This window comes from Nesoenas mayeri, assembly GCF_963082525.1.
Source record: "Nesoenas mayeri genome assembly, chromosome: 4".
In the NCBI taxonomy this organism is placed as follows: Eukaryota; Metazoa; Chordata; class Aves; order Columbiformes; family Columbidae; genus Nesoenas; species Nesoenas mayeri.
The window spans coordinates 68,457,538-68,476,833 of record NC_137540.1 but is presented as its reverse complement, the minus strand read 5'-3'; the positions used below and the strand labels follow the sequence as shown (position 1 = coordinate 68,476,833).

The 19,296-nt window shown below is 41.8% G+C and overlaps 1 protein-coding gene across 1 annotated transcript in view; it reads right to left on the bottom strand.

The window, feature by feature from the left end:
* Positions 1–1,019: 1,019 nt before the first annotated feature.
* ZFYVE28 (zinc finger FYVE-type containing 28) overlaps positions 1,020–19,296 on the bottom strand; it is a 160,916-nt gene continuing 142,639 nt past the window's right edge. The window contains exons 10-14 of the mRNA XM_080343614.1: positions 17,047–17,201; positions 15,770–15,886; positions 14,175–14,279; positions 2,753–2,856; positions 1,020–1,168 (exon numbers count right to left, since the gene is read on the bottom strand). Coding sequence (XP_080199740.1) covers positions 1,037–1,168; positions 2,753–2,856; positions 14,175–14,279; positions 15,770–15,886; positions 17,047–17,201 — 613 coding nt within the window. The 3' untranslated portion in view covers positions 1,020–1,036. The remainder of the gene's footprint in view (positions 1,169–2,752; positions 2,857–14,174; positions 14,280–15,769; positions 15,887–17,046; positions 17,202–19,296) is intronic.

The following is a 19,296-nucleotide window of genomic DNA, read 5'->3' as shown; positions in this document are numbered from 1 at the left end:
TCTGAGTTGTTAGCATGAGTGAAGTAACAGTATGCAATATTTTACACGGTTACTCTGCCAAATGTGGACAAGTACCCTTCACTGGCTGATCATTCTGGAGGACCTTTGGGATATACCCTTACATATTTGCCTTTTAAAAACCATTTCAAAAACTCAATAGGGGATAAATAATTTGTCACATCTACTGAAATTTGCTGCTAAACCTTTCAAAAATGTGTATTTTAATATTCATTCATTCATTAGGTAACCATTTCCTCTGAAGTTTGCTAAGTTTTAAATGCTGATATAGAAACCAAAGCTCTGTGTAATTTTATTAACAGGATTTAGCACAAATGATGCAGATCATAAATACTTCCAAAACTCCAAAATATGGAACTGGAAGTTGTAAAACTTAATTTTTAAAAGACAACCTGGAATTATTGCTCTGCTTGGTAAATTAAAGGCAACAGAAACACACTGCTTCAGGACCCTCTGTGCTTCCTATGTGATCCACAGAAAATTTTGCCTTTTAAAATACTGAATGTGGATTTGAAATAGCTTTGCTTTAATTAATCCTAGCATAGGTAGCAAAAATCTAGTGATGGGAAAGTTGAACCGCAGCAGGAGCGGGAGCACCGAGACCCACAGCCGTGCTGGTGTTGCAGTGAGCACAGTGTCTGAGCCTTGGGACTGATCTGCTGGGATGGACTAATTAACCGGCTACTCTGCTCCGAGCAGGTAAGATAAGCAGCAACGCTTGTTCAGTTCTCTGAGCCCTATTTCCTTCCACACAGTGCATTTGTTCTGCATATGGCATCGTAACGTTAATGGTATAAATTTATGGAAGACTGTACTGTAGCCTCAGAACTACAGACGCTTCATACTTCCCTTTAGCAGCTTAGTAAAATGCAATAAAAACTGTCTGTACAAAATTTATAATAATGGATGTCAGAGCTTACATGCCCTCACGAGGTCCCTCTTTCAAGTTAATTCTTGGCTTAGGTCAAATCTATCAGTCTGTGTAAGACTCCAGGAGACACACCAGTAGTTTAATATGTCAGATACCAGCTTTGTCACTATAGAACGGAGTGACATGGAACATGTAACAGTGAGTGCAAACACGGACAGGCTTCATCTGGCCATAGCGAGGTAATGGAGCAGAGTGAGAGGAACAGCGGGAACAGAAGATCTGAAAAACAAGAGGGAGATTTCAACTTTAGATCCTTTGAAGAAATGATTTTCAAGAGAGGGGAGAGAAGACCGTGTGTGAACCAGCAACAGCAACACCAAGGTCACCCCTCAGCACAGCAATCAAAAGCCCTCTGCAGCAATTCACAGCCCCGTGACCAACTAATGGAGTGTGCTTCGCTCCTCTGACCTGGGCGCCCCAGCACTGACATGAGCCAAGGCAAGGAGTCTGTCTCTGCAGGTCACCAGGGACACATCTCCAGAGACAAAGAGGCACGTCTGTCTCCACTGGCTTTAAAGACAGACTAGGGGAATGCTTGTGAACATCTCAAAAGTTCCTATTCCTGCAAGTTCACTCAAGTTAACAAAAACAGCTTTTCTACCCTCTCCCTTTTTAACTTGTACATTAGCAAGCAAGTAAAATGTGACGGCAGATGTCTGGTTTCCCGAGGCACATAGCTGCTTTATTCTCCCTATTAGAAGACCTATTAGAGAGCAGTGTAGGGGAAAGGGACCTGGGGGTCCTGGCGGACAGCAGGATGACCATGAGCCAGCACTGTGCTCTTGTGGCCAGGAAGGCCAATGGCATCCTGGGGTGTATTAGAAGGGGGGTGGTCAGTAGGTCGAGAGAGGTTCTCCTGCCCCTCTACTCTGCCCCGGTGAGACCACACCTGGAATATTGTGTCCAGTTCTGGGCCCCTCAGTTCCAGAAGGACAGGGAACTGCTGGAGAGGGTCCAGCGCAGCCACCAAGATGCTGAAGGGAGTGGAGCATCTCCCGTGTGAGGAAAGGCTGAGGGAGCTGGGGCTCTGGAGCTTGGAGAAGAAGAGACTGAGGGGTGACCTCATTAATGTTTATAAATAAGTAAAGGGTGAGTGTCACGAGGATGGAGCCAGGCTCTTCTCGGTGACAACCAATGATAGGACAAGGGGCAATGGGTACAAACTGGAACACAGGAGATTCCATTTAAATTTGAGAAGAAACTTCTTCTCAGTGAGGGTGACAGACACTGGAACAGGCTGCCCAGGGGGGTTGTGGAGTCTCCCACTCTGGAGACATTCAAACCCACCTGGACACCTTCCTGTGTAACCTCATCTGGGTGTTCCTGCTCTGGCAGGGGGATTGGACTGGATGAGCTTTCGAGGTCTCTTACAATCCCTGACATTCTGTGATTCTGGGTGACTCCCTTGCTCCCTCTTCACCCCCCGAGACCTGCGGAGCAGCAGCCCCACACGCTGCAGTCCTGCCGAGGGACCCGCGGTTCCGCAGCCGGGCTGAGCACCACCCCTCGCAGCCCCGGCTCCTTCCAGCTCAGAGCAGTTGTCCAGAGTGACTTTGGATTCGGGGTGTTTGTTCCAGGATCTCAACAGGGAGTTCTGCTTTTTAGAAGACAAATGCTTATTGCTATATACAAGTCAAAACCCTCTCCTCGGCTTTCTAAATGTAAGCTGAGTAGCTGATAGCCAAAGCACATAAAAACGCTTGCGACTTGAAAACCCTGGCCAAGCACGCATATTTTGCAGTGCAGCTGAGTTTCTGTGGTGTGCTGGCAGATAGTTTCTCACATGTTTGACTGAGTCATTACCTTGCCACAGCTCCGACAGTGGTGTTTCCTGCGAATGACTGTGAAAGGAGCCTTGCACGCAGTGCAGTAGCTGCAGACTTCATCTGGAACCCAGTCAGGAGGATCTGTCAGAAACACAGCAACAAAAGGGAACATAAATCAAAAGGGAATAAAAACAAACATGCGATTAGCAGATCCTCAGGGGAGTAGGGATAATAAAATATAACGGCAGCTGCTTTAATCTGAGTTTCTCAAGGTGCTTTGTGAACAGGCAGAGCGGGAGGGCTCAGCTCCCCCTTCTCTGCCAGGCGCCCAGCTTTGGGCAGAGCACAGCGGGCACTGAAACGGCCCACAGCAGCTTTGCACTCGAAATGAAATATATCCTGTTCAGAGACAAGTGGCAGGGAAAAGGAGATAAGCAAAACAAAGTATGAAAACAAGAGATTGTGAAAGCAGAGCTGGATCACAGGTGTTTTTGTCAATGCAAAACCAGCTCAGAGCCGAGACCATTCCCAGCCTCTCCAGCCCTCCCTACACAAAGGCTGGCTGCTTTTCTGCAATTAGGCAAGCAACTCCACAGACAGTAAACTCGAAGCCTGATTACTGTCTGCTAAACTATTAGGACTCTTACTGGAAGTCACCAGTAACAACAGAAAAACCACAAAATGAAGTGTACAAGATTTAGCAGAGAAAGAATTCGACCGCTATCCAGAAGAGCCCGTTTGGGTTGTTTATTTCTGCTGCGAGCTCTCCAACCTCACATAAAAGCCGGGCAGGGAACAATTTGGTTTTGGCAAGGCAGAAGGTATTGGGCTGACTTCTGTCGAGCTGCTTCTGCTAGTGACAGGCTGACATGGCCTCAGAGAGTCCAAAATTATGAGTGTAGGAATGATGCAGCCTATTGCTTAATTAAATTGTTTAAAATGTAATGAAGGGCAAAGCAAGTTCCATCCAGAAGGAGTTTGTGGACACAGTAAACATGAACTCTGGATGATTTTACCCACCTTCCCTATGTGTATTATTTACAGTATGCAACCCCTGCAATTGCTGATTTATAAACCTGACAAGCAAGATCCCTGCCTCAAGAAGCATATTATCAAACAACAAAAGTTATGGTGTAGTTAATGCAGAGGTCAAGAGGACTACAGCTACAGGCAGAAAGAATATAATTAAATGGAAAAACCACTGTATTGTTCAAACATGACCAGTTTTCGTGTGTTTGTCACATTGCAGCATTTGTCAAATTAAAAGTCAAAAGGGTATAGCATTTAATGCAGACGATGTTCAAAACGTAGATAAATAAAAACAGAGAACTTCAAATCTTGACTCAGCTTTCATAGGCTCCTCTGAACTACTTTGGAAGTTAAACTAGCTTAAGGAAGGAATCTTTCACTTAATGAGCAAAGCGGTCTGACAAAGGTCATGACTATAGAGACAACAGCCAAAACCAAAGTCAGTGTGCACAAAAATGACCAATGTGGTAAAAAAGGGAGGCCGCACATAGCAGCCTTCACCTCATCCCTGGGAACTGCTCACCAGAAAAATGTTTTGTGGGGACACAAGGCTACAAATTCCTGTTTCAAAGGCAGGTTTTCCTTCAGCAGGGAGATGCAGGAACATCAGCTTAAGTTGAAGCATTAATAGTAATGAAACAAAGGAATTTTCCATTCCAATTATTTTCCTTCTCTGCAACCTCCTTAGCTACTACACGTAACTTGTCCAGTGAAACCTACTCCTCATATCAGTTTATGATGTTGATTTTGAACACTGCATATCACGTCCACAGGACTCTCTGATCTGAAGCCATGGCAAGCCTGCCAAACCTGAAGCATCTCCATGTTCTCCATCCAGGAGGTCCCTTGGGTTATCACATATATTCCAAAATAACTGAGCCAATAATGATATTCCTCTTTTAAAAATGCCATTAGACTACATAGCCTTGATTATATTTTTGAGGACTTAACTATCCTATGGCTTCTCACTGATTTTAGACACCAAAATGTAGAGGTTGTTCAAGCTCTGTACCACCAGGTCTCCCTCACAAAGGAACAAAGAGCTGATGGAAGCAGGTTTGGCAAGATGCCTACTTTGCTACCAATGCTTTACCAACTGCACTATCAGGTGCGCTACCATGTTCAGCTAGTGGCTAATTTTAATATTCACAGGAAAGCCACAAAACACAGGCTCTTTCTGTACAAACTGAAGCATACCAAAGTGAGTACCATGATCGCTCCTTTCCTTAGATCAGAGATACACTCCTAAAATCACATTCGGTCCCTTGAAGGCAACTGCAAGGCTGATGTGGCCCCCAGTGAAAATGAGTTTGACACTCCTGCATTAGAGCATGATTAGTTCAGACGTGTTATAAACTAATGCAACCCCACCACAAAGACTCTGGAGCTCACGCACAGAAAGCAGCTTATCAGATGTTTGCTATTTTTAGTTCTGTTGTTGCCCTTGAAGAGCAATGTTAAAAATGTTAATTTTTTTTAGTTGACCTTATATGGATTTATAATTGTCTGCAACACTAAATAAAGAGAAAAAAAATGAAAAAAAAAAAAAACCAACATGAGAAACAGCAAGTTTGATAAATAACCACCTTATAAATTCATAATAGTCGTATAATCCATAGTTCCTGGTTACAGAATTACTTGACTGCCAGATGAATTCACCTGCAAACTTTGTTTTTATATTAGTGGTACATAATGTATAGAAACAGCACAACCCTCTCTACAGAATGTTCTCCCACATTACAGGCATTCTCTTTACCTCCATGCTGGTGTCACATCTACCAATGCATCCATGTGATGAATCGGCTGAGTGAGCCAAAGGGCACATTGTCCCCAGACAGTGACCCAAGAGCTGTAAGGCCTTTCGATGGGGCTGCACGACCAGCCCCGTGCCCCAATGCTGCTGGGGCTCAGCGCCCTCCCAACACCAGAGAATCATTTTGGGTGGAAGAGACCCTTAGGATCATGGAGTACAACCTCACCATGTCCCTAAGAACATCACCACTGCTCGCACTGAGATCTGCTGCACTGCAGCACACCCCCAAATAGTAACACTTTGTTATGTAACAGCTTTTAACATTCAAACTGCTGCACAAACATTAATTGCTTTAATCCTCATCACCCAGCTACAGTCAGTGAGTCTGTGTAGGGAGAAAGCAGGAGAGGAATGTTCAAAATCATGCACTGGTGCAGACTTGTAGTAACATTTGAAATAAGAAAGCGTGGGCCACGAGGCCAATGCCTTTGCTTCCAGCTGTGACCAAAAAAGTCCTTACACTGCATATAAACACAGAGGCTTCATTTTGAGAGTATGCACTTATGAAATTAAACGCAATCCTGGATGAAGCTGAAGTGCTGACACCAGCAGGAAGGTTGAATCCCTCACTGAATTGGCCTCTGAGCACCCACGTGCCCCAGCAGCGATGGGATCCAGCCTCAGGTCCCCTTCACAAGCCTCATCTCACTCAGCCTCGCAAGCGGCATCTCTGACTTACATCTACAAACTACTGAATCATCCGGCTTTTTATAGAACAGGTTTTCGGAATTTTCTCTGAAGAGCAGTCTCACGAGGGGATAAAGCTTCGATATGAGGGGCAGAGTGAGTTATACAAATTAAACCCCCAGCATTAGCCTGAAGACGTGCTGGAAGCAGCACCGCACCCCGAGGCTTTTTATGTTTGAGTTCTTCTCCCGGCTGTGCTGCTCCATTAGCTCTGCGTACAGCAGCAAATGGAAACATGCAGCTCTAAAGCAGCGTCTGCCCGTGCTTCGGGGATTTGTGCAAGGAATGGAGGGAAAAACCTTGTTCGTGGGCTAATTGGCCTCCTGCTTTATCGTGCAATGAGAGCTGAGAGAAGTCTGCTGGGAAACGGGTGGAGACCACAGCACTAACATCAAAGAGGAGGAGGAAGGGAAGGAAAGGATTAACGAGACAGAAAGACTACAGAAATAAATCTTAGAAGAAAACATTAAAAGCATGTAGAGAAAAAAGGCTGAGAAAGGAAGAGAAATGAGTACTTAAATGAATAAGAAACAAATTTAGACAAAGGTACAAGACAAAATTAAATAACGCGAAGACTGAAAAAGACATTTAATAAAAGAAGAAACAGCACTCCCAACTCTTAACTATTCAAAAAGCTTGCATTATGATCTCCCATAAATCATGAAATTTTATAGGTTTTTTATTTGTTTTATGCTGTAGCTTTTAGAATTCATCTTATCATGTCTCTGCAACTTTATTAGCTAAAAAAAGTTTTCTGCTGTATAAAAGTTAAAAATCTCATATAAATCCAAGATGCTGAAGCTTTAGCTCTAAGAAAAGCACGGGCATGATAAAAACCACAGCTGCTGTAAACATTGTCAAAAAGCACATGCAAATTCATTTTGCTTAAATATGTGCAAAAGCTCCCATCTAATCTTACAAATCTGCGCAGTCCCACTTAATCTTACAAATCTGCACAGTCCCACTTAATCTTACAAATCTGCGCAGTCCCACCTAATCTTACAAAACCAAGGAGAACATCTCTGTGTCCCAGAAAGCAAGGAGATGAGAGCTCAGACCCACCAACACTGTTGATTCAAACAACATCAGACCAGAAAGTTTATTTAGTGCTGCTGAGACACAGGAGACTGGGTCAAGGGCTGGGGGAAGGAATTAATCCCAACAGGTGTTGGAACTTGCAGAAGGCCTAATTCAGCAAACCTGTGCTCTGGTAGAAAACAAATCAGAAAACAAGCACTCCCTATTGAATAGCACCTCTTAAACCTTAAGCTTGTGGTAGTGTTTGCGTTAAGGCCATACAATTCAGAGGAAAGACTCTTTCTGCATCTTTTGTTTTTATAAAATATTCCTAATGCAGAAAAAGCGGGAGTTCTTCCCGCATCAACATGTAGTGGGTTTTAGAGCACATCATGCATAACTCCAATTACACTCCTACCCAACTAACCTGAAGGGGGCTGGTCCTGCAGCCGCCTGTGGAACTTACACCACTGCAGCTGTCAACGTGCATTATCCTCACGGCTGTGAAAAAGGTCACAAGGGCTCGCTGTGGCTCTTCTGATGAAAGCAGGAATAGTAAATACTCATAGTTTTAAGCATGGAAAGTAGAGAAACCAAGGTGACATGACTTTACCCCTCACTTCAACTGCCATGGTAAGATGAACCTTTTTGTCCCTTATCAAACATAATTTTCCGCATGTCATTCTGGGCAATCTCTGACTTTTATATAAGATTCCTAGGAGGCAAGTGTGCCAAAGTAATCTTTACCCTTGCTCAGTAGACTAAATGTTGATTACAGCTGACTCAAAGTTTTTCAATAAAAATAAATTTTCCGCTTCAACAACATTATTTGATTGAAATTTTGGGGGTGAGGGAGAAAAAAAAGAGATACATATTTATTAGCTACAAGGATAGCTTTTGTAAAACAGCCTTCTTAGGATGGAGTGCAAGTCTAAAAGCTTTCCCCAAAGCATGGAGCTTTGCAGACTTGGGCTCAAGCACCTGCTCTGCCTGATTCAACACGACCTTGAGCGACGACATCCCATGTCCACTCCGTACAGGTACATGATCAGCAACTCATTCTTTGGGCCAAATAATTATTTAGGTGCAATGGAACCACTCTGATGGAAAACACTGACTGACACAAGGATATGGTTCAAACCTTCACTCTAAATCAGATGGACCAGCGACTTGGATCTTCCATCTAACTGTTACTAGGAATCTTTCCCCTGTAAGAGCCGCCAACCACTACAAACTAGAAGCAAGTTGATGATGCAGATCTACACATTACATGCCAGGAGAACGCTCAATATTTGTATTTTTAGGACAAAAAATTTCAACCTTAGTCAAAGTCTTAGGTCATTGTGGAGCTGGATAAGCTTTACAGCACTTATGGGATGTATTCTCCTCCTGCAATGAAGATTCAACAAGTTCCACACTGTGCTGACAGAGAGGGACAGACTTCGAAAAGGTAAAAGGCTCTGACAAATTCTCAAAACGTAAGTCAGATCAAATTATCGCAATACAACCTAAAAATCTGTACAGAACCCTGTAATTTTATATGCATGATTAAATATGTTCAGTTGATTAAAAAACACTGCCTCAATTTGGAAAACTTGATGCTTGATTCTTCTCTCGCACAGCGTAAGCAGAGCTGTCGAATAAGTGAAAAGTTAAAAGTTATGTTGATAGAATGTGTTTGGCCATTTAACTGTGCAACGATTTAATTTATTTCATTTAGAAAGTGGTGCTGGACATCATTATAACTAATAGAGTAGCCATTGGCATGTAGAGGACAAAAATAAAACTGACGCATTCTGCTTGGGTTGACAGCTAACTCATGGCGATCAGATTCTGCATGCAGAAGCATGGGTGGGTTTTCTTGACCTTGGGACTTCTTATTGCAACAAGAGCTCCAGCCCCTGGACCTTAAATTAATGAATTGTGCTTGGTTGGAGAGCAGCGAGAACGTGTGACTTGCCAAAAGTGGGTGGGCTGGAATATTCCGAGATGGAGAGGGATCAAGGAGAAATAGCATGCTGTTATGCAGCAAACAGATGCTAACACCATTTGGCACAAGCAATTATTTGTATGGGCAGCCACAGCAAATCCATTATGGCTGGAGCTGTAAGTGGGTGGCAGCGAGCACGGCAGCTCTGTACGGGTGCTGAAGGCATGAGGAGTGAAAATGAGCGTACGGTTGCAGAGAGAGCTGAGATGCTGCAGCAAATGTTTTCAAGGAGCACCAACAGCTTCATAAATGCTTTCTGATCTTCCTTGAGAAAATCTTCTGATTTCTAGACGTCTCATGCTTCTTTCTAGACAGGGAGTGTAACTCACTTTCTTAGCCAATCTGTAACTTCACAACATTGACAGTTGAAAATATTCACCTTCCCTCAATCGCAATAGATGAATCCTCCTGAGTAGCAAATTACCCCAAAATACATGTATAGTCAAAACTCGGATTTGCCAAAGTTCACTATTAAAATCACCAAGCTCACAAGGATAAACATAATGCTCCCAAATATGGTGAGCAGGGCTTTATCCTTGATCACATTTACAGATTGATAAAGAAATGAATACATAAAAATCCTTATCAAGACAAAAAAAGAAGTTACTCTGTGTGTATATATATGGGAAACTGTTGACTAAGGCAAAGCAAGTTTTGTATTGGAGCTGGAAACAAGATCCCAGACACATAAAAGGCAGAAAGACAAACTTCTACTTCCCTGATGTTTGTTTTAAAGCTGACTCAGCTCTGGTCTGGCATTTATACCACTCTAAGAGCAATTTTCTTATACTTTCAAATGCAGAGGTTTGCTGTAATTCATGTGCAACCCACACTGCCCGCTCACAGTCCCATGCAAACTTCTTGGCCAGCTTGTTATCCAACAGTGGTTTACCCCGAGCTGGATCTCAGAACTTCCCATAACCTGCTGGCTGGTGGCTCAGCAGGACACAGGGAGACAGGCAGTGCCACCAAGGGTCCCGGGACACGGGTCCCTTCTGTTGTTACTGCAAGTCAGAGCAGGAAGCCCTGGTAGCAAAGAGTCCAGCTTGGTTTTTACCTCTAAGCAGCTGCCACTACAATTTGCTTTGAGTTTATACACAGAACTTTGTCCCCACTGGCCATTTCCTTTATCATAGAACCAGGGCATGAAATTTCACTGTATTTATAACTCATTGACAGAATATTGCATAAATTTCTCTTATATTCGAGGAAAATATAAACCTTTACATTCTCTCCCTATAAATATACCCTGCCTTTTATATTCTGGGAAGTATAAATACACATGCTTCCTTTAAATAAAGTCCTAGAGCCTTAGGACTGCAAAGATGAACATATAAAGCTTAGGCTCACCTGTACTTTCAAAAATGCTTTTGTTTTGGAACACCAATCCGTAGTTCATTCTATTTCAACCTTCAGGAGGTCGCAGGATTTAACTCTTCTACCTTTGCCAATGTCAGCTGGCTCATAATAAACACTCATATTTGTTTTATGACCCAGACCAGCTGGTGGGTTTTATATACAGTAAGAATGAGAAATCTGACAAAAACAAACTATTCATCTTCATAATCTGAGTAGAGGCTGGAACCTTCAGTAGAATCTTAAAAGCATTTATTTGTGCAGGTTGCTGGGCTTGCTTTCCTTTTTTTTTTTTACCATTGATTGGAAGCCATCTTAAACATTGGGTACTTTCCATAAGAGGGATTTATTTGCTAATTGGAAGAAAATTTCCTGGAAGGTAGCTTGTGGGACTTTCTCAATTGGATACATGCTCATGTTCTGCCACCATGGCAGAAGGGAGGAGCCACTGACGTGCTCATTTGCTTTAAACTGTCTTCACTTTCAGCTGAAATCACTAAGAGTGACGTGAAGTGTAGAAATGATGTATAAAAAAGGACATAATTAATTTTGATGCCATGCTGTCAGCAGATTGGTGCAACGCTCCCAGACTTTGCACTGCACCCACTTGCAGAGATGACCACGGTGTACTCGCTCCCGTGGGTGGCCTGTGGCCCAGATTTGGCCCGGAGGACAAGCCCACCAGGCTTGGTGCAAGAAACAGGGCACAATGTTCATACAGTAAAGGTTGTCCTGACCACCGGACATCTTCCACCCGCACCCAAACGTCACCCAAAGTCAGGGGCTGCTGCTTCCACAGTGGCCAGCAAAAATGAAGTAGGTGGAGAGGTGTTATAAGAGGGGAAAGGCACACGGTTGCCGAGGTTAAAACACTGCTCTAAGTATATCTCTCATGCTGGATGCCTTAAGGACAGCAAAAACATGTATCTCATTAGCTATTACTGCATGCCTCAGTAGAAGAAAGTCTGTACAGTGCTGCCAGCGATGACCACTTGTGACCTGAAGGGACGGAGGCCTGGAACGTATTGGAAGAAAAGGGAAAGAACGGGTGTTTCTACAGCTCCCACAAATTCAACAAAAGGACCGATTTCAGATGCTGCTTTTTGCAGACTTTTCGTGGTCTGCTCTGGTTTGGAAGGTGGAGCTCATCCACATGCTCCCCAGCACACTCTGTCTCTTTGTGATACAGAAAATTCCTGCCCATCAGCAAACGTGAAAGCTGAGTGACAGCAGACTACACCAGGTAGTTTACACAGTCAGAGGGGCTGTACCGATTTGTACAAGCAGGTATTTATAGCACAATCACTTACACACAAGCCAAGTAAGACTCCCAGAAGACGACTGCGAGGAGCTGGATTCAGAGGCGTCCACACCTTCCCAGTGAGTGAGCGTGAGTACCAAAAGCAGAGCACTTGCAGGTTCCATTTAAAGGATGGGAACACATTGGGCGAAGGCAGCCAAGTTCACTCTGGCACCCAAGTCTACTTACTCAAAAGGGACCTGGTTATCCCCCAAGGTTCTGCCTTCCATCACACCGGCATACGTGAAAATCTGCTATTTGGGAACAAAGGTGCAGGCAGGAGGCTGTTTTTGCTGTAGTCATCTGCATGTGTTATTAATGCTACAGGTTGGATTTTACCATTCGCTCAGGACATAACTGATTCACGCTGCCTGTGTGCTGCAGGGGCCCTTGTAACTCCAAAGATTAGCCTTTACCACATTCCTATGTGACCATAACATCCTCTAAGCTCCCAGACTGTTGTTCTCTATTTCAATAAATAACATCCCAAGACACAGGCTGCACTTCTCCAAACATAAAACCTTCCCCTTGCCAATAGAAGATGCCATGAAAAGCTGAAGAACCTTAAAAGCTGAATAACCTGCCAGAGAAGTGAAGTGACTTTGCCGTGACAAAATGTACATCCACTGTGAGGAGGTTATTCAGCATCCTGCCGTTCAGAATAACTTGCTTTCAAGTTCTGTAAGTCAAATTTACTGACAGCATCAGGCATCGATTCAAAACAAAAGAATATGAACCGAAATGGTAGAGAATGAATAATCTCTTGCATTCTTTTCCAATACAGTCTATACATGGTAAGGATTTTTCTTAAAGATTTGTTCTTTACTGCACCTTCTGTGACAATCTGAATTATGGCACAAAAGAAAAATCAATTAAAATTACTATTGAATAGTTCTTTATCTGCTACCAAATCATCTTCCTCCAGAAGAGATAATATTTCTACAGAGCATTATACATGAATTAGCCCTGCTGTTCTAAAGAAATAGATTTGAGATCCTTTAGCCTGCAGCTTCAGAAGACTGGTGAGCAAGCAAACTATGGGTTTTATATAAACACAATATCACTTATAAATATGTAGCATTACTCCAAAACGCAATCTTCAAAAGGTTTTTTCTCCTCCTTGTGATTTCTGATCTTTATTACAAAAGACACGAACCTACATGTCTATTCTGTTGGTCACCCTCTCTGCGTGCAGAGACACACAGGGTTTGTCACTCCACTCTGTCACCCTGCATTCAAAACCTCTCACTGGAACAGCAGTAAGTGTATGGCAACAAACAGACAGCGATTGATCAAAGTTCTAAAGTGCAGGGAAATTCCTGCACACATGAATTTCTGGCGAGCTTAGATGCAGTTTCACAGCTGACGGTTGTCTTTTATTTCTCACTTGACCACAGAGATCCCACCACTCCGATAATTGGGCTCCTGGTGTGCTGAAACCACCACTTAGTCCTCAAGATGAAAGCTGATTGCTTTCTTGTTTGCTCCATTCTCATACATCTATTTTCTCTCATTCTTTGACTGCAAGTGCTCTGGTATCTTTTAATCCATTTTTAATACAAAGTTTACCATACAAAGGCTGCAGTCCATAACTGACTCTTAAGCATTCCCACAGCAACACAGATTTTAAAAAGAAAAACAACAACTTTTGAGCTCTCAGAATGCTTGGACCCCAACCAAACCTTTGGGACTTAGACATGCACTTTCCTTCACTCTTACCATGTATTCAAGGAGATGAAAGTAAACTTACCTAAAACTTTTTATTTGAAGTTATATAGTGAATAGTATGAAAATAATAACCAAAATATTTTCATAATATTGAAGACAAAAGTGAAGAAAATATGAAAGGTACTTCTACTGTGGGAAAAAGTAGCACCTCCACATATAGCAAACTATATAAAAGATCTCTTTAGACTGAGCTGCGATGATCTTACTTAGGGCTTTGCATCTTACACAGCCCTTTAAAACTTGTCACGTGTAACGTCACAGGCTACATTAAAGCCTTTACTATACAGAACCTTTCTCCATAGATACACAGGAATTCATATAGTGTTATGACAATTTGTAGATCAGAGTCTCATTAGGCTGCTAGAAGAAAATCTGAAAGAAGTATGCTCATCTTATTATCTGGCTTTAAACCATACTATGACAACATTTCATAGTCATTTTCCAGAGTCAAACTTTTAAAGAGTTTTAATTTATTTACTTCTTTTAAAAAAATTATATCAGCGTTGTCTCATTTTAATTCCTAAGAAAAAATAAACTACCTTCAAAGTCTCCATCTCTGGCTTTTGCTGCAAGTTCTGAGGATGATATACTTTCTTGACATAAAGCACAGTCTTCCAGCGCTGCACTCCTTAAACCTTGATTGGCTGCAAAACAAACCAAAAAGTAATGAAATTCATACTTTTCCAATTTGCACTTTAAATATTCACGTCAGGATTTCTGGGATTAGATTATAGCAGCTGTCTGTTCTAACTTCCTTATTCTGGATTCCTTTACAATGAAGTAGATTGTAAGAACACCCGGAGATTCCCCAGGTGAATAATACACAGCAAATCACATATATCAAAGAGAAACTTCATCCCAAAAGTCCCTGACTTTCTTTCGCTCATTTTCTTTATGCTTACTGTTGTCAACACATTTTTAATGCAATATTAATAGTTAAACCATTAGAAATTATTCCAACCAAGTACTGTTGACTAATATATTTCTTAGTGAAAATTCTTTGCAGCTCCAGTTTATTTCTCTCGCTTGAATGTTCAGTTCTTTGATCCTCTCTTTAGCAATTCTGTCTAAGCCAAATATTTCTTGCCGACGAAAAAACCCCAGTTTCTTTTCACATCATGACATCCTGTCACCATAAAAATGTTGTGGAATTTGGAACCACAAGTAATAGAGAGCTATAATGCATGCTGTGCATTATCCCACTGCAGAACTGGGTTGGACTGGAAGTTTTCCTGCTAAATTTAAACAACTTTTAATTTGGTGTTTCATATAAAATCCTCAATGCTTTTATATGAAACTGGGAGAAAGAGAAGGGTTTTCAATCACAGGATAAGGGAGGTTTAAAAAAAAAAAAAGACAGCTCTGATAACCTTCAGATGCTGATAGTTCTAATCATAACAAAGGACAAAGGTAACTGCAGTCTTGCTGGGATGATGCGGTTATTTTAGATAAGGTAGCAGACTTGCCTCTTTGCAAAAAGAAATAACCAAAATGGTAACAGAGAAAATAACTTATTGCTTTGGCTCATGATCTAGTTCTGGTTCCATTATGTTAGTTACCTAGAATTCAAAAGTGGTGGGGTTTTTTGTTGTTTGTGGTACGTTTTAAATATTTTAAAAATTTATTTTAATGCCAAATTCAGCATTCTGCAATTTCTACAAGCCAGACCTGATTTCAGCATTTTCCTAAGCATTCTCATCTTCTAGTCTGCTCTCTTCACACAGCTACTTAAACTTCAAAATCAAACATGCATGTTTTGGTTAATTAAAACGTGTCCAGTGTGAAATAATACCAGAAAAAACCATCTATGAAGTCCTGCATAGATTATAATATGACCATATGGGCTACAAACACTGTTCTGTTACACATCGGTATAAGGAGATGAGCAGACGCACTCTGAGGGGTTTAACTCCTTCAACATTTGCCTCAAGATGTGCTCATTTGTACCGACACTTCCAGTGACTTCAGCCCATTTACAGCCTTTTTCCTTGACTTTTTTTTTAAACCTAGCTGCAATCACTGTACATTAAGCCCTGCCAAAAAGGTCACAGTATGTTAAGGAAATTCTTGACAAATACTTCATGGGGCTACAGCAGAAATTCACTACAGAAAACAAATCTTTAAGTCTCTTTACCTTTCTTTTGCTTTTCCTTGTCTTCTGTTTCAGGCTTGGTTGCCATAACTTCAAACAAGGTCTTTAAGATACTTCTCAGATCACTAGCATAGTTTGTCTGCAGCTGGTCAGCAACACCTGGGAGTTTGAGAAAATGGGTAAACCATTACTAGACTATTACACCACCCTCAAAAAAAAAGCAAATTTGTCTCACAGAATCACAGAATGTCAGGGATTGGAAGGGACCTCGAAAGCTCATCCAGTCCAATCCCCCTGCCGGAGCAGGAACACCCAGATGAGGTCACACAGGGAGGTGTCCAGGTAGGTTTGAATGTCTCCAGAGTAGGAGACTCCACAACCCCCCTGGGCAGCCTGTTCCAGTGTCTGTCACCCTCAATGAGAAGAAGTTTCTTCTCATACTTAAGTGGAACCTCCTGTGTTCCAGTTTGAACCCATTACTCTTTGTCTTGTCATTGGTTGTCACCAAGAAGAGCCTGGCTCCATCCTCCTGACACTCACCCTTTATATATTTATAAACATTAACAAGGTCACCCCTCAGTCTCCTCCAAGCTCAAGAGCCCCAGCTCCCTCAGCCTTTCCTCACACAGGAGATGCTCCACTCCCTTCATCATCTTTGTTGCCCTGCACTGGACCCTCTCCAGCAGTTCCCTGTCCTTCTGGAACTGAGGGGCCCAGAACTGGACACAATATTCCAGATGTGGTCTCACCAGGGCAGAGTAGAGGGGAAAGAGAACCTCTCTAACCTACTAACCACCCCCCTTCTAATACACCCCAGGTACCCTTGGCCTTCCTGGCCACAAGGGCACAGTGCTGGTTCATTGTCTGTTGCTACCAGTAATGGCCTCATATTTACTTTTGAGAGGATCACTTGCTTGTGTTAGAAATAAAAACTGAACATTTAATTAAATTAATTTTCCATAATGGCCAAGTTATATTCTGGACTTTATGCTATCTGGAATTTGATACGAATTTTCCTTGTCCCTTGCAGGAAACAAGGGATTCCTTTCTGCATCAAAATACAACTGCTGCATCAACTTTCTTCCCTTGAAAACACAGGGCATCACCAAGAAAAAGGAAGCACTTTCACATCAAACATGTGGGCATGCCCAAATTCTTCATCACTCCAGGTCTATGACGTCTGCATCTCTGATCCTGTAAGGTCCCATCAGGTAATAGGTCTTTCTATACCAGTCTGCAGCATGGGCCCCAAAATACAGTCTTTACTGCAACTTAATCTCTAGTCTGTTCAAACTCAGAACTAAAGGCTACTCTCCTACCTGAGATACAGACAAAAAGGCGGTGAATAAGGTCATTACTGCCGTGAAATCTGGATCTGATCTTTTCTCGGGTGGCAATTTTAACGGCCTGCAGAGCGAGCTGGATTTCTTCCTCATCGATGTCATCAGATGAACTAGAACTTGTCATTAAACTGCTGTAGATGAAAAAAAAAATACAAGTAATGTAAATCCTCATTCAGTTGTTCAGGATGTTCAGCAAATCCCAAAGGATTTATGACTCAGGCAAAACTCTATAGCAAACCAGAGCTAATTGCTGTAAATTCTTCCTGAAGTTAATCAACACGCAATCAATCGCCATCATATGTCTGATTTTCACTCTGTGGCATAGCTGCAAAAAAACACTTTGAAGCAGAAAATCATTTGTCCGTATTTTACTGCATTTTCCTTAGTTATTACAAATTGCTGTGCCATTTTTCACATTAACTTCTTCTAAAAGCTCAGTGCTGAGACCATAACTCCACCACAGATCTGAAAGGTGAATATCAACCTAAAAATGAGAAGGTCAGCTCTAAAGTCAACTTAGAAATTGATTAATGTGGAAGTTAAGTTGAAAAAAGAAAAATTTTAAATTGTGGTACCTTAAAATGCTGGGAATAGAGTCTAAATATAACCTTACATAAAAAAAAATGGAAAGAAGAGCGATAAAATATAATTTACACAGTAGAAAGGTAGATTAGTCCCCATATATACCTAACTGGAGAAATTGCTGCAGTGTCAAACTATTGAAACGGAATGGATCATCAACTCCAAAGAGATTAAAAAGTGTCACCAAATATTTACTAGAGATTTAAATTTTCTCTGGAAAACTCGATGCACAGTTGGAAAAAACCAACCTGAGACCACAGGGAAGCTTTGGTGGGCATCCAGCTTCTTCAAGATTCAGGAATTACCTGAACTATCTGTAAATTGTAAATCCAGATGTATTCTTTAAAAAACAAGCACTTAGGGGAAAAAGTAGCAATTTGCCAATGGAAAACCCGTTAATGGGGTATAAGAGCACAGGGTGTAATTACACTGAAGTCCTGAGGGTTCCCTGTGCTGACCAAAGGGGACACACCACCTTACCCTACTACATTCACAAAGGAACACTAAACCATCTTCCCTTTATATTGGAAAGAAATTGATCTCACCAATGATTACACAGAAAACTAGAATATTTTACTTATAATCATACTTTGGCTGTCCAAAATTCCAGAAGTCTCTACTACACAGACTGCTATGTTAAAAAAAAATCACTGATGCCATAAATAGCATAATGAAGAAGGTAGTTTCTAACACATTCTGAGTTCAATCTGATTTTATTAGGTGCCAAAACGCTCACCACCTTGCAGATCCCAACCCCATGACAATAGGCAGAGCAGTTATTGCAGGATAAGACACATAGAAAACAATTACAATTATTTATAAGAAAATTTTCTGGGACGTAGTTTTGAAATACTAGCTTTAGGCTATACAGGTAATCCTTTAAAATATAAACATGAATTTATTAGGCTACACCACCTTAAAAGCCCTAGTAAAAACAGAACTGAAAATAAATACTGGAGATTACTTATTGACAGCAGTATCAATGGAAAATGTGCAGCACGAGTACTTAACTGGCTTCCCATTCTTTCCAAGACAGAGTAAAGAGCCGGCTTGCAAGAGACTCATTTCATTCATGTTATCTATTCCTATTACCAAAAGCAAATTCTTGTAAAAAGATATTAGTTCTATGTTAACAGTTCCCTCAGCACCACAACTGAGTAGGTTTATTAAAGATACTTGGAAACAAGTGAGAACGCGCTCTCTCAATTTTTCCTTTGGTTTTCCACAGGGGATATAATATCTATATTACAATAGCAAGCCTGTGGGTGTGGAAAGGCCTGTGTTTGAGGCAATAGAAGGTCACATAAGAACACAGCTTATGAAGGGGTAAACTGAAAGCCACGAGAGCCAGGAAGCGATTCCTGATTCGCAATGGCACGCGCTCAATCAATCACCTGCTCGCACAAACGCTCACATATACAGATAAAGGGGTTTGTCTGCCTCATAACATGACCAAATAAGGTCTACTTATTTTCTTCTTTTTAAAAGATTTGGCCTCTGGACCTTTCAAAATGCAGTCTGTAATTACACAATCCCAATACTGTGGTCTTTCGAAACTCCCAATAAGCAAAACCCTCACGGGGGGCTGAATCAGGGATGACTCTTCCCTTCAATCACAGTTGAAGAAATATTTCAGAGTAAGGT